Below are 13,194 nucleotides of genomic sequence, written 5' to 3' on the forward strand. Positions count from 1 at the left end.
GGAAAATCAACTATTATTTGGTTGAGATCAACTCTAACAAGAATCCTGAGTGGGTAGATGAGAACCTGAGTATGACTTGCAAAAATTTGAAGCCACAGGTACAATGTATTTCGATTTTCCTTTTTTGTTTGGTCATCTATGGAAGTTATTCTTGTTCTCACATTGCAGTTTTCATAAGGTGAAGGTTTGATATCCATTTCAGACTCATGCACAAAACATTAGCCATAATCTTAGAATTAAGCTGATAGAAGTAGAATGAAGTGCACAAGCTCAATTGGTAAAATATTACATAGTAAAAGAAGCTTACTCCAAATGAACAAAAGCTGAAAACTTAGCCTACTGAATTTTAGGTGATATATTCGCAAGTCGAAGCACAGTGCTTCTTCTGGAGTGTGCACCCTTCTCAAGTGGTATATCAAATAATCCCACTTCTCACATATTGGAAGAGATAAAACTAAAAAGGGGAACTCAGTCAATAGACGAAAAGACAGTATGTTACACAAAAACAATCCAACGTCAACCCAAATTTTCCTTCTTCCTAATGTGCAAAACTTCAGTTTTCGTCTGACAGCTAATTTACATGTCAGAGTAGGGTAACAGAGTTGTTGTTGTTGTTGTTGTTGTAGTAGGGTAACAGAGTGCTAGCTTATGGGATTGGTGACATTTTTTAAGATTACATAAATATTCTTTCCAGGATTTAAACATATGATAAAATTAACTATTCTTTTAGAAACATTAAGAGAAGGGGAAACTATGTCCATGGGAAGGCCAATAAACCCCTTCCCTTGGACAAGGCAGTGGAGTTGGCTTGGCAATGAAGGTAGGATACTGTTGTCCTGGCATCAAAACTGTGTAATCTGACGGATATGGTGTTTCTACCTGTGCAAACAAAAAATAATAATTAATCATATTGGTACTTTGATCTTCAAAACTAGATTTTGCTTCTGCCTTTTCTTAGATGGTTGCAGAAAATTTATTTGAATTGAGTATTAGCTCATTCTAGACCTATAAAGCATGTGGAGGGAAAGATGTTTGAACCAAAAGATGCTCTAGAGAAAGAAGTAAAAGGGATTAATAGGCATGATATACCGGGAAACAACAGAAAAAAGCACTAGTATAAAATTGGTGTTTACTCTAGATGAATTACTTCTAGCAGGCTTTCAAGTATTGGAGAAGTGAATAGTTTTTATGTAACTTCTCAACATCACTTTCAGGGACAAATTGTTTAAATGCATTTGGGGAACTTACTGTTTGTGAACTTGCACGTTTCTGAATCGAGCCCAACTCCAAGGAACTGTTTCTACTATCTTGAGCCGAAGAGAAGGGGGGGCTAGGCTTGAAGAGATGTTCAAAGATGGCCATGATGAGAAACATAGATATGAGGATAGCTGTAGCAACAAAACCAAAAGAAATGGCATCCATCGATGTGCCAAAGTTCTTCCATTGTCCTTGTCTGTTAACTTGTGTTTGGGAAGGACTCGGTTCTGAACTTGACTGAATGTTCCATGGCTTTGATCTTTCTGAACCAAATTGTTCACTCATACTCATATCAACTTCTGATCAATCTCTATAAAAATTGAGCCGAAGAGTGCTAGCAGCTCATAAGTGATGCAGTAATCTAAATGGAATAGTTGGTTTAACTATAAATGCCTGTCAAACAAAAGAAAAAGGCAAAGAGGCTGATACCAATACACCTAAAAATCACTAAAATTTCAATAAATATTAAGTTTTGAACCTATAATTGCTCAAGTGCAATGGGTTTAATGGTGAGAACATAAAAGTTGAATCTGTTAAGTTAAATCATGAATCCGTCCTCTGCTTGAATGGCAGAATATATAAGGATCTATCTTAGATATTATCCTCTGTGTCTCTAAGGCAAAGAGGATTAACTAATGCCAGCATATAATGACATTTTGTTTGTACATTTCAAAGAGAAGACTCCTTATTTCATCATGAGAATTTAGAACTTCCTACTCTGTGTGATAAAGCTCAAGAAAAAACAACTTCATGGTAGCAAATGTTGGTTTTTTGCTTTGAAGTCAAGAGAGGTTTATTTCATTTCTGAAAATATCATGATCATGTCTTCTTGTTTTCATTATTTTATTATGCAAATGATGATCTCCAGAGAAGTAGTTTAGTAGAAAGCAGAAACTATTAACACCATTCCCTTTATTGACACACATAATCTTACTTCAACATCAAGTTGTTTTATTTTCCACATTTGGCTGTACTTATGCTGTTATGGATCAGTTTTTAATATCAATTTCCCATTTTTGTAACACCATCAGAATAATATATCACACAACAAGATTCTCATTTATCACATAAGAAATGCAGGAAAGAGATAATGATAAGACACTTTGAAGAATAGTAGGAAAACCACACAAGAATCTAAAATTTTGGGGTTCAAGAATTGGGTAGTTTCAGATTATTACCTTGAAAGGGGACTCAATAGGGATCTTAATCTTGGTCTGTGATGTTATCTATTTGGAACCAAGAATAGTGATGAACAACCATATGTTTGTAAGAGAAATTCACAAGGAATGGGGTTTAATCCTAAGAGGAAGACAAAATCATATTCTATATGTTTCATGTGATGGAAGAAACAGATAAACACATGACTCCAATTTAGCTGAAGAACACAGCTCAAACTAGGTAGCTTTATAACTAAGAAAGAAATATAAAGACAAAATTATATGATAATCTTAGTTAGTAGACTTTTGTTTGTACATAACTTATATACACATTGATAATGCAATGAATTTGTGCAATATCAGTGTACTTTAACCGGTTATAGCAGGTTGTTGTTGTATACTTTATGTTACCAAATCAAAATTATTTTAGACAGCTAGCTACCTATTGTTGTATGTAATCTTAACCTGACGGTGTAAAAAAATTGTATATTGCCGGTGCACAAAATTTAAACTTTTTTTTATTTTGTTGCCTTTCCTTTTATTTTACTTTTCTTTTTCTTGTTCTTCGCTGTTCATAATCTTGATGCCAAACTTAATCAGTGCTATACCTTTGTTTGGACATATAGGGAAGCAAACTTAAAGAAATAAAAAAGTGTTTGCCCTCCTGTCTGCAGACCCTAAAGCAAAGGGTGACCCCTCTTGATGCTTGCAAAAGCATTCACTCTCAAGATACCATTATTGATGGCTTCCTATTATCTAAATTCAACCCTATTTTCCACTTTTTAATTGCTAATTATATTCGGATTCAAACCATATATACTTGCTGTGTAAAGAACTTTTGTATTATCAATGCAGTTTTATCTTACATCAAGTTGCCTGCTTTATTTTTCAAGTAATTAGTTCCACTTAGGGGTGTTCATAAAAATCCGAAAACCAAACCAAATCGACCAAAAAAATCGATACTTTTTGGTTTGGTTTAGTTTGGTTTTGAATTTTAAAAAATCGATCAAATTTGGTTTGGTTTTGGTTTTAATCAGAAAAAAACCCAAAAAAACCGACTATTGGAGTAGCTATTTCAAATTTATTATTACACCTATATATGTGTATATTTTTATACAAAGTTTCAAAAATTTAATGGTAAATGTTAATAATTTGCACTTTTAGTATAGTTCTCTACTTTTACATTCTAGTTTGATTGGTAGTTTTCTTTTGTTAAGTGTAAGAATCCATTTCGTATTAAAAATAATATATTTTTAATTGAGTCCTTAATTATTCATCACTATTTGATTCAATTATCATCAATATATCTTGGTAAATAATAGATTTCTCAAAAACAATTGATTTGATATTGTTACGTTGAAAATATGGTCTCCGGATAAGTATTTGTTAGTGTATGTCTTGTATTTAAGAAAAGACAAATAACCGAAAAACCGACAAAACCCGACATAAACCGAGTCGAGAAAAAACCGACTTAATTGGTTTGGTTTGGTTCTAATATTTGAAAATCGACTTATTTGATTTGGTTTCTTTTTAGGAAAAAATCAATCCAAACTGAACCATGAACACCCCTATACTTCCACTTATCAAAAAAGTTACTTAAATTTATCTTTTGATGACCTGATAGCGTAAAAAAGTTAAAATTATTATTTATTTTTTGCCCCAATCACTGGTCGTTTAAGTTCGAAGTTGAGACATTACCCTTTTATCAAGACCTAATACAGGTCGATACGAGGTGAAATAATATAAGATCTTTATTTATTTAAAAAAACTAAAATATTCAGAAAAGAAAAGAATTCATGCTTTATAAAAGGTATAAAACTATGATTTTCTTTATCAAGAAGATATCTTATAGTCAGAGATTTTCTTATAAAGTTTCTATAAAAGTGGATGCACAAAAACAACATAAGGTTTTATCACTCAAAGGTGGCAAAACATACGAAAATAAAAATGATCTCCAACTAGATAGGCAGGATAAGGAAAAGCTGACAAATAAAAAACAAAATAAACAAAGGCTGCAGCAGGTGAAGTTTTTGATAATCTTACAGCTAATGCTATAGCAGTAGAGCCATGATTCAAGAGAAGAAAGAAAACTAAAGAAAAGCTAGAAAAAGGAAGTGATTGAGACAATTTCCTGCATATATTCCTCAATTTACCTACTAAAATCTTTGTCTCATAAACCCCACAAACTTTTTGTCAGAAGCACTACTAGTAGCTCAAATAAATTCTTGAATTATTTGAGGTAAATTCCACTTTTATATTTAAGCTATCCACCCACCCCACCTCAATTTTTCCTATGAGAATGGCCTAAATTCTCATAATTTTCTTTAAGAAGAAATGCAAAAAATTACTAAATGTAAAGAGTTTCATTTTCGATTTAATTAATATTATAAAGTTTATTGGGCTGGTTAATTTGGTTTCACGTCAAAAAGATGATGGTAGGAAGAGAGATCAAGGAACCATTTGCTTCTTCTTTTTCCCGTCCTTTTCATTGAGTGACGATTTTCAAGATAAAGATTTTTGTCTATCAAAAGCTACGAGAGCAATTACAAACCTTTTCACCTATGTATGATGTCCTAAAAACAGAGTCTACTATTCAAATAATATCTCTAACTATTTAAATTTACTTACTAAAATCATATTTCTTTTGTTTGTAAAAGAAAAGTCAATTAACTATTTCTATATCACTCAAATGAACCAGATTTCTCAAACTTTCGACCAAATACCTATTTTACCCTTTAAATTATTAATTTTTATTTTTAATATTATAATTCTTTCTCTATTTATTCTATTTTATGAACTTATCTATAGAATAAATAATTGAGAATTACATTTATTTTAAATAATTATTAATTTTTATGTTACATGCATTAAATATATCCGTTAAAAGCTTGTATTCTCTTTAATTCTCACTTTTATAAATAGTTTTTAGAATTTTTCTGTTATTCTCAAATTATTGATATGAATAAATTATTCTAATTAATTTTTTACTGTAATCAATTTTAGGTGCTTAAACTATTATTTTATAACGCAAAAATAATTTTTAATATAATATTTATGTGATTTAAAAAGGTTACTTATTGAAACAAGGTACATGTGTAACATGTATACATTAAGACTAGTTAGATAATAGTTAAATAAAAGGGGAATTGCGTTAGTTTCAATAGCATTTGACATATTGAGCCAAACTCGTCATAAAATCAGCAGCCCAATTATAGGTAAGTCTATAACATAGAGTAAAAAGAGGAAAAATATAATATTAAAAATTTAATAGAAAGATAAAAGTCGATAATTTAGAGAGCAAAATAGGTATTTGTCCACCGAAAGTTTGAGAAATCTAGTTGAGTGATCTTCTAAGTGCTATTGACTTTTTCGTTACAAGTAAAAGGAATGTGATTTAACTAGATAATTTCGAATAGTGGAGTAACCATAATAATTGACTCCCTAAAAACACCCACATCCCACCAGGGGCGGATTTAGGGGGGCGCAAGGGTGTTCATCCGAACACCCTTCGCCGAAAAATTACACTGTATATATAAGGTAAAATCTATTTTTTATCTCTATATATTAAGTTTTGAATACCCTTAACACAATCCAAAAGTGTAGTTTAGTGGTCAAGGGGGTTCAAAACCTACTGCATCCCACCCCAAGCCAATACGCAAGAAAAAGGAAGAGAAAAATAAGCATAAATTTCCGTAAAGTAAAATAAATCATCCCATTTATTCCTTTTCTTTTTAATAGATAATATTAATCTCTTACCTATTATTTGAATTTGTTTCCCTTTTCCATTTTTGTCTTGAAAATAAAATGGCTCTGCTTTATTTATTGGGGTCACCTCAAGGAAAGAGCACAAATTTTTAGTACAAGACATATATATATATATTATTTCTAAAACAGGAGATCCTTATGGCCTATGAATCATGACAAGAAAGAAGAATAAAGCAAATGTTGAAAATTGTTTCCTCTTTGAGTCGCGCTCTACTTTTTTCTTTTTTTTGTTTCTTTTGTTTTCTTTCTTTTTCAACTTAAGTCTCTTCAATAGAAACAAAGTTATCACTTCCTTGTTCCAAATCTTATAAAGTAGTACATTTTATAAGGTTTATTATTCATTTTTGCTCCTCTATTTCATTGTCGCTTTTAGTAAGAAAAAGATGGAAAAAGATGGCTACTTAGACAGAATTTGTAAGTTTAGCTTTTATTTATTTAAGGATATGGTCTAGTGATCGATTTAAGTGGAAAAGTTTTGAGAGATTAAGAATCAAATTACAGTAAAAATAAAAAACACTAAGCAACTTCTTTTCATTTACTTAAACTATGGTGGATGGAGCCATCGAAAACTTATTAGCGGAATGTAGACGCCACTATTATAAAATAAAATATAAAATAAATTGTAAACCAAGAGGACGTTGTTATTAGAAGAGAAATTTCATAATATTGGAGGAAAATTACACAGTATAATCGCTCTCAAAAATAATATCCAGCAAAGTGTATATTTTTTATATATTAATCTATAATATATATATTTTATATTATATAGTTTTTATATGTTTGGGTTGTGGATGTAATTAGTTTGGCTATTGGCTTCTTTGCCACATTGTAGATTTCCTTTGGTAGCTTTTTAGGGCATAAACCCCCCACTCTCATTACATTCCTTTTTTCTGCTGTTCTTTATATTCACATTCTTGCTTCCCATGTGAAATGATGCCTTTTGTCCCTATGTTAAGTACGTTAAACATAAGACTGTAGTTTCTTCGTCAAGTACGCAAATTATCTGTTCTTTTTATTTTAAAAAAATCGATTTTTAATCTGGAAGAAGGATAATCCTATTCCCAAAAGATCTCATACTCCCTCCGGTTCACAATAAGTGACCAATTTATTTTAGGCACACCAATTAAGAAAATACTAAATTTTAGACGAAAATAGCAGCCGGCTCTAATTTTCGTACATGTACAATCCATACAAGATTTTGACCCTATGACCGGTTGACCCATCTTTCAAAAAATGAGCCACAGGTTTATATATAACTTGTACAAAATTTTCCCTTTCCAAATGTCGACTTTCGCAAAGCAATTTAGTCGATGGTAGAGGCTGCCAATTAAACTCATTAAATTTGGAGTTTTCATGTATGATCCTATTTTCTATGTACAAAAACTAAATTCTTCTACAGGTAGGCGCGAACATCATATATAATGGTATATGAATTAACTAACTAAACCCTTTAATATGTATACATCATCATACCATAATATACCAAACATCATCCAATATGTTGCACCATTTAAATGGTATTATCTATTATTTGCAATATGTAAAATTTAAGCAATCCTTCGTATTCTTAACTAGATTAGATACGAAGGCGAATAAAAGTAAAAACCATTTAAAAAGAGCATCTCTGCACGATTCCAAGCTTTCAAGTAAGGAGGAGCCAATGGGTTTAACGTCGAAATAAATCTAATGATCAGAGTTGGAAACAAATCTTCACCTAAAACAGGAGTTCAATTCAATCAACATTTTCTAACACTCGGCTTTAGGATTGTTATTGGTTCCAAAAAGTGGAGAAAAGAGACGACAATCACTTTGGTGAACATGATTTTAGAGAAAGGAAAAAGCAAATTTTTCACACCTTGAACCAGTGACATCAATGTACTCTAATCGGGCGAGAAAGCCATTGGATCTTCAACTCTTTTAGACCTCCCGGAATCTTTACCATAAAGTATAGGACAGCAGACCAGCAAGATATTGAATCAGGAAAGGCAAGCTTTCAAAAAGGTTTATTAAAAATAACAAGCTTTAAATGTAATCCACCAACAAAATTGCCATAGTATGATCAAATAAACACAAAATCAAGTAGCACAAAATCCCATAAATGAAGTTTAAATCTGACAAGAACTGACTATATGGGTCTGACAGTTTCTCAAGCTTTAAGACGTCCATAGAATTTAGCCTTCTCCTGTGTAGTCTGGAAGCGCCCATGGCCAAACTTGGAGGATGTGTCAATGAACTTGAGCTTGATCTCCTCCAACGCAACCCTAGATGTCTGATTCAACAGAGACTGCCTCAAAGTCACAACACGCTTCTTTGGTCCAACACAGCACCCCTTAATCAACAGAAAGTCTTCTTTCACAATACCATAATGAGGGAATCCACCCATTGGCGTGATATCCTTCTCAGTCCTGACAAGATGAAAAATAATTTTAGATTAAGAATAGTGATATCCAAGTAACAGAAACATGAAGACACCTTATGCAGAGCATTATAAGGACTAACCTGTCAAACTCAGTTATGGCGGAATGAGACTCCTGACCAGCCTTGCCCAGCCTGTAGACTTTCTTGTTCAGCTCAGTGCGATGGTGATAGCCATTCTGCCCAGCCCTAGCTACAGTGTATGACACCCGTGCCGGATGCCAAGCACCAATACAAGCCACCTTTCTAAGACCACGATGGGTCTTACGTGGGAGACGGGTTACACCCCAACGAGTCACCACGCCCTCATAACCCTTACCTTTGGTCACACCAATAATATCGATCATCTCATCCTTTTGGAAAATAGCATCAACAGGAATCTGCTTTTCAAAGAAGCCATAAGCATAATCAACCTTCTGGGAAACATCCCCACCATTAACCTGAATCTCCATCAGGTGTGCCTTCTTTTGCTTGAGCCCTTTCATTTTTCTAATCTGCAAAAAAACAAGTATAAACATTTAAGAGGGGCTTGAACTACTCTTAGGGTGGGGCGGTCTGAGTGCATCAAAGGAGAACAAGGTGAGAAAAGAGCTTCCAAAGAGAGGTACGGCATAGCAAGAGTTGTATTGGCAAATACCTGAGTATGGGCCAAAACACGAACAACACAACAATACTTCTTCATCTTCTCCAATTGTGCATTAATATCCTTCTTACCGTCATCAGTTTCATACTTCTTTGAGTACTTTGCAAAGGCCTTCTTTTTGGACAAGCACCAGTTCTTGTAGAATCTCCTTTTAATCTCTTCACTAAGATGTTGAGCCCAGACCGTGCTAAGGCAGCGAAGGCCACGTGGTGTTTTCACATAGCCAACAACCCCAACAACAATCATAGGAGGCGTTTCAATTATGGTAACAGCTTCGCATGTTTCTTTCTTATGGAGTTCTGCACAAATAAAACTTGTGAGTTACAAGTTTGGGTATTAATTTAACAAAAGCCTACTTGGAAAGACAAGCTTTGCAAGATGTGAACTGTTTATCGCCTACAGTTTTTTCAATAAACCTTAATACAAAAGCTCTCCCATGCAGTAAAGCCTTATATTAGAACAAATGTAATTCCTTATCAGGACATACTCTATAACCTTAAGTTTTGTTGGGTGAGAAAACCTTCAATTTGTATAAACCTAGTTCCTTGACTGCATATTCAGATTCTCAACACTAATTCTAGTATTGCATTGGCATAATGTAGCAGAAAACTTGAAATTCTAAAAAACTTACTTGACCCTGGTTTTTCAACATCTCTGACTATATGAGTCATCCCAGCTTTGTAGCCAAGGAAGGCTGTCAGCCTGCAAGGTTTTGTTGGATCATCTTTGGGAAAAGCCTTCACTGCATAAACAAAGAGGAGAGAATACAATATAAGAATTTATGATGACATCATATCTAGACTGACTTAGAAGTCGTTTGATAAAATATCATTGCACAACACATTATCTTAACCAACTACTGCAAGCTCATGTTAGCGAAATGCACAACGACTAGGGAAACACTGAGGTGCAGACGGTCAACTATTAGTTAAATGGGTGAAGCACAAATAAGATGCCTAACCACAAAGAATTTCAGAAGCAGAGAGCAAGATGGGGCATAAATACTGAGGTAGCTCATTTTCAGAAATCTGCCCATTATGTGGCACGTAAATTGACACATCAGTAGCAGTCCGCCACCATAGACTCACAAACATAAAATTCTAAAAATTCTGGACCCCAGGTACAAATGTATCAGTACACTTTAAAAAACTCAAGAACCTTGAGGCAAACTTCATGTAGGATGCCAGACTATACTGTAGTTTTACTCCAAGTAAATTAAGTTTGTTATCAGCACAAGAATGCAAATTTAACAAGGTAAAGAAAACAATTAAACCTTTCCCCCTGTGTCGTGCTGCTCTTTTCCTTGGAAGAAATCCCAAAGAACCATGTCTTGGGTGCTCAAACTTGCGATGGGACATTCTTCTTAACTGTAATAGCTGGAAAAAGAAAAGGCTAAGTGCCTCAACCTTAAAGGAGAATATCATAAGCCAATCACCTAAAGAGTACTGCCTTTTAGCTTAGTGTGAGAAAAACATTATTTCAAGTAAGACAGAAAATTAGTTTTTACTTTTTCACAACATACAACTGGAATCTCCAGACAAAATAATGTCCTTGTAGCAGTTTGATAAATGTCAATAACCTACTGCACAAACTGTGCTTACATTAGAAATATAATAATACACACACATCTACTTGATTCTTTAGATTGATCACTGTGAGAAGACAAGTTGATATATATAATAATGATACTAAAAAGAGGGTTGAGGAGAGATTGCGAAGAGTGAAAATATATATAACTTTAGTTCTCAAATGTGGTAAAGAACTAAAACCTACAAAAGTTTCAAAGAAATAGTAAATTTGGAAAATTATATCAAAATAACAGAAAAATATCAAAAAACAATAAGAAGAAACTGCAATACAGGAAAAAACTAGACCTAAATTTCAAATAATATCGAAAATACGCTTATTAAGTAATAGCGAGAAAAAGGATGTCAAAATTTTGCGGGGGCTTGCTGCTTGTTCAGAGGAACGAGGAACGATCCAACGAAAAACATTAAAAGTTTAGTCAGTAAAGATAAACCGGGTGAGGGAAAAGAGGAGCTCCACAAAGGAGACAACTAAAGTATCAAAGACAGCATACTCTAGACAAATAAGACATGTGAATCTACCACAAACTCTAGGAGATGAATCGAAATGCTCCCTGACCAAAGGCCTATGGCACAAAGAATGTGCCAATTCTCAGGGCTCAAATGTATTTCTTTCCAAATACCCCAATATAATGAGGTATTGGTGAAAGAGCCCTTTTGAGACTCCAGCCTTGATTATTTGCTCCAATTGTTATAGGGAGTACATTTCTATCACCTCCAACTGAATTTTGGGAAAATCCAACATGCCTAATTGTACTAAAAGCACGCAAAAAAAAACCACAGAAAATAAACATTAAAACATTCTAATGTGACGAATTCACGTAAAACTAAAATATTTCAAACAAATTAAAACCCAGCTTTATGCTTAACATTTAACAGAAGTACTTAAAAATGCGTGTACAGTAAAATTGAACATAAAGGGATCAGATCTAGTGAAATATAAACAAATCTCAGCCATGCACCAACTAATTGCTAAGAAATTGTACAAATATTGCTAACACATTCGTAATTAATCACTGTATGCGATAGCTGGTAACAAAAATAAATCTACGAATCAGAAAAAAACAAAGAAGATCAATATATCAATGGTTAATAATTCGAAGAAAATGAAACACAACTGACAAAAAATACAAAAATAGATGAATCAATAGATCGAAAAATTGAACGATGTTACCTCGTAGATGCTATGCAGTGTGCGGCTTCAATACAAAAGGTTGCTCTAACTCTGTGAAACCTTATATAGTAAGGGACGGATAGAATTAGGGCTTCGCTACTCACTGTCTTTTGACGTTTTTACCCTCATTAGCCGCATTTGTGTGCCGCAAAATGTAGTGAAGTGAGTCGCACACTTGCACTTGTTGGGTTTGAAAATAGCCTGTTTGAACCACGGAAGTCTTCAAAATTACAATCTAGTCTCTTTTTAAATACAGATTTTCAAAAACACCAAAGCATCTTGATAATGATGCTTTTTGTTGGATGAATAATATCTGTTGTAATTTTTACTTACAAAGTATATTTTTAGAAAATATTTTTTCCTTGAAAATTTAGAGAAAGAATAAATAATAGCTTGTTAGGGCATATACTATTAACCATGCATTTAGAGATAGTATATTCTAATAATTGTCATGGTTAAAAGTCTAAGTGTCACGACCCCAAATATTTCGGTCGTGATGACGCCTATCACAATACTAGGCAAGCCAACCCAACAAGTAACCACGGTGAGTTCTTTTTATAAAACCTTTTTCTTAAACTGATTAAGTCTCACATTTTTCACAAGAAATATATAAATCACTGAAATGTGAGAAAAAACAATACAAAATATACCAACACGGCTCAACAATCCGGTGTCACAAGTCAAGAGCCTCTAATTACAACCCAATCTGACTGACTATTTCATAATAAGTCTAAAAATGAAGAAAAAATTATGATAGGAAGGAGTAAAGCAGGGTTGTGGACGCCGTGCAGCTACTTTGCGGTCTCCGATAAGCTTTGAAAATGCTGGGGACCCTCACTCTGCCGCTCGGGCACCTGGATTTGCACATATGGTGCAGGGAGTAATGTGAGTACGCCAACTCGGTAAGTAACTAAAGTAAATAAGGTCTGAGTGTAGTGACGGGCAGTTAAAAATCACATATATATGGGTATTCAACGAAATATCAAGTCAAACTCAACAGTTTAAAAGCCATTACTCTGTAAAACTTTAGTTTCAATTGAAATACTTGAAATCATTTACTTAGCAGTTTTCAACATAGGCTCATTATAAAAGAAGTGTGAAACCAACAAAATGTCATAAATGGGTCCCTCGGGCAAGGTACCACTCATAAATATAGCCTCTCAGACAAATCTCTCAGTCACTCGTGGCTCAACTCTC

At 33.5% G+C, this 13,194-nt stretch overlaps 2 protein-coding genes across 2 annotated transcripts; both read right to left on the reverse strand.

Annotated features, from left to right (window-relative positions):
* Window positions 1–256: 256 nt before the first annotated feature.
* Window positions 257–2,687, reverse strand: LOC104231065 (uncharacterized). The gene is made up of 3 exons (XM_009783991.2): window positions 2,436–2,687; window positions 1,249–1,650; window positions 257–879 (listed from the first exon to the last, which is right to left on the reverse strand). Exons 2-3 carry the CDS (start codon window positions 1,546–1,548, stop codon window positions 736–738), a joined length of 444 nt encoding a protein of 147 aa, XP_009782293.1. The 5' UTR covers window positions 1,549–1,650; window positions 2,436–2,687; the 3' UTR covers window positions 257–735.
* A 5,463-nt stretch (window positions 2,688–8,150) lies between these two features.
* On the reverse strand, window positions 8,151–12,088 carry LOC104231064 (large ribosomal subunit protein uL3y). Its single transcript, XM_009783990.2, has 6 exons — window positions 11,998–12,088; window positions 10,511–10,613; window positions 9,869–9,979; window positions 9,232–9,536; window positions 8,679–9,088; window positions 8,151–8,584 (listed from the first exon to the last, which is right to left on the reverse strand). The coding sequence occupies exons 2-6, from the start codon at window positions 10,593–10,595 to the stop codon at window positions 8,326–8,328; spliced, it is 1,170 nt and encodes a 389-aa protein (XP_009782292.1). The 5' UTR covers window positions 10,596–10,613; window positions 11,998–12,088; the 3' UTR covers window positions 8,151–8,325.
* Window positions 12,089–13,194: the final 1,106 nt, after the last annotated feature.

This window comes from Nicotiana sylvestris, chromosome 1, assembly GCF_000393655.2.
Source record: "Nicotiana sylvestris chromosome 1, ASM39365v2, whole genome shotgun sequence".
NCBI lineage: Eukaryota > Viridiplantae > Streptophyta > Magnoliopsida > Solanales > Solanaceae > Nicotiana > Nicotiana sylvestris.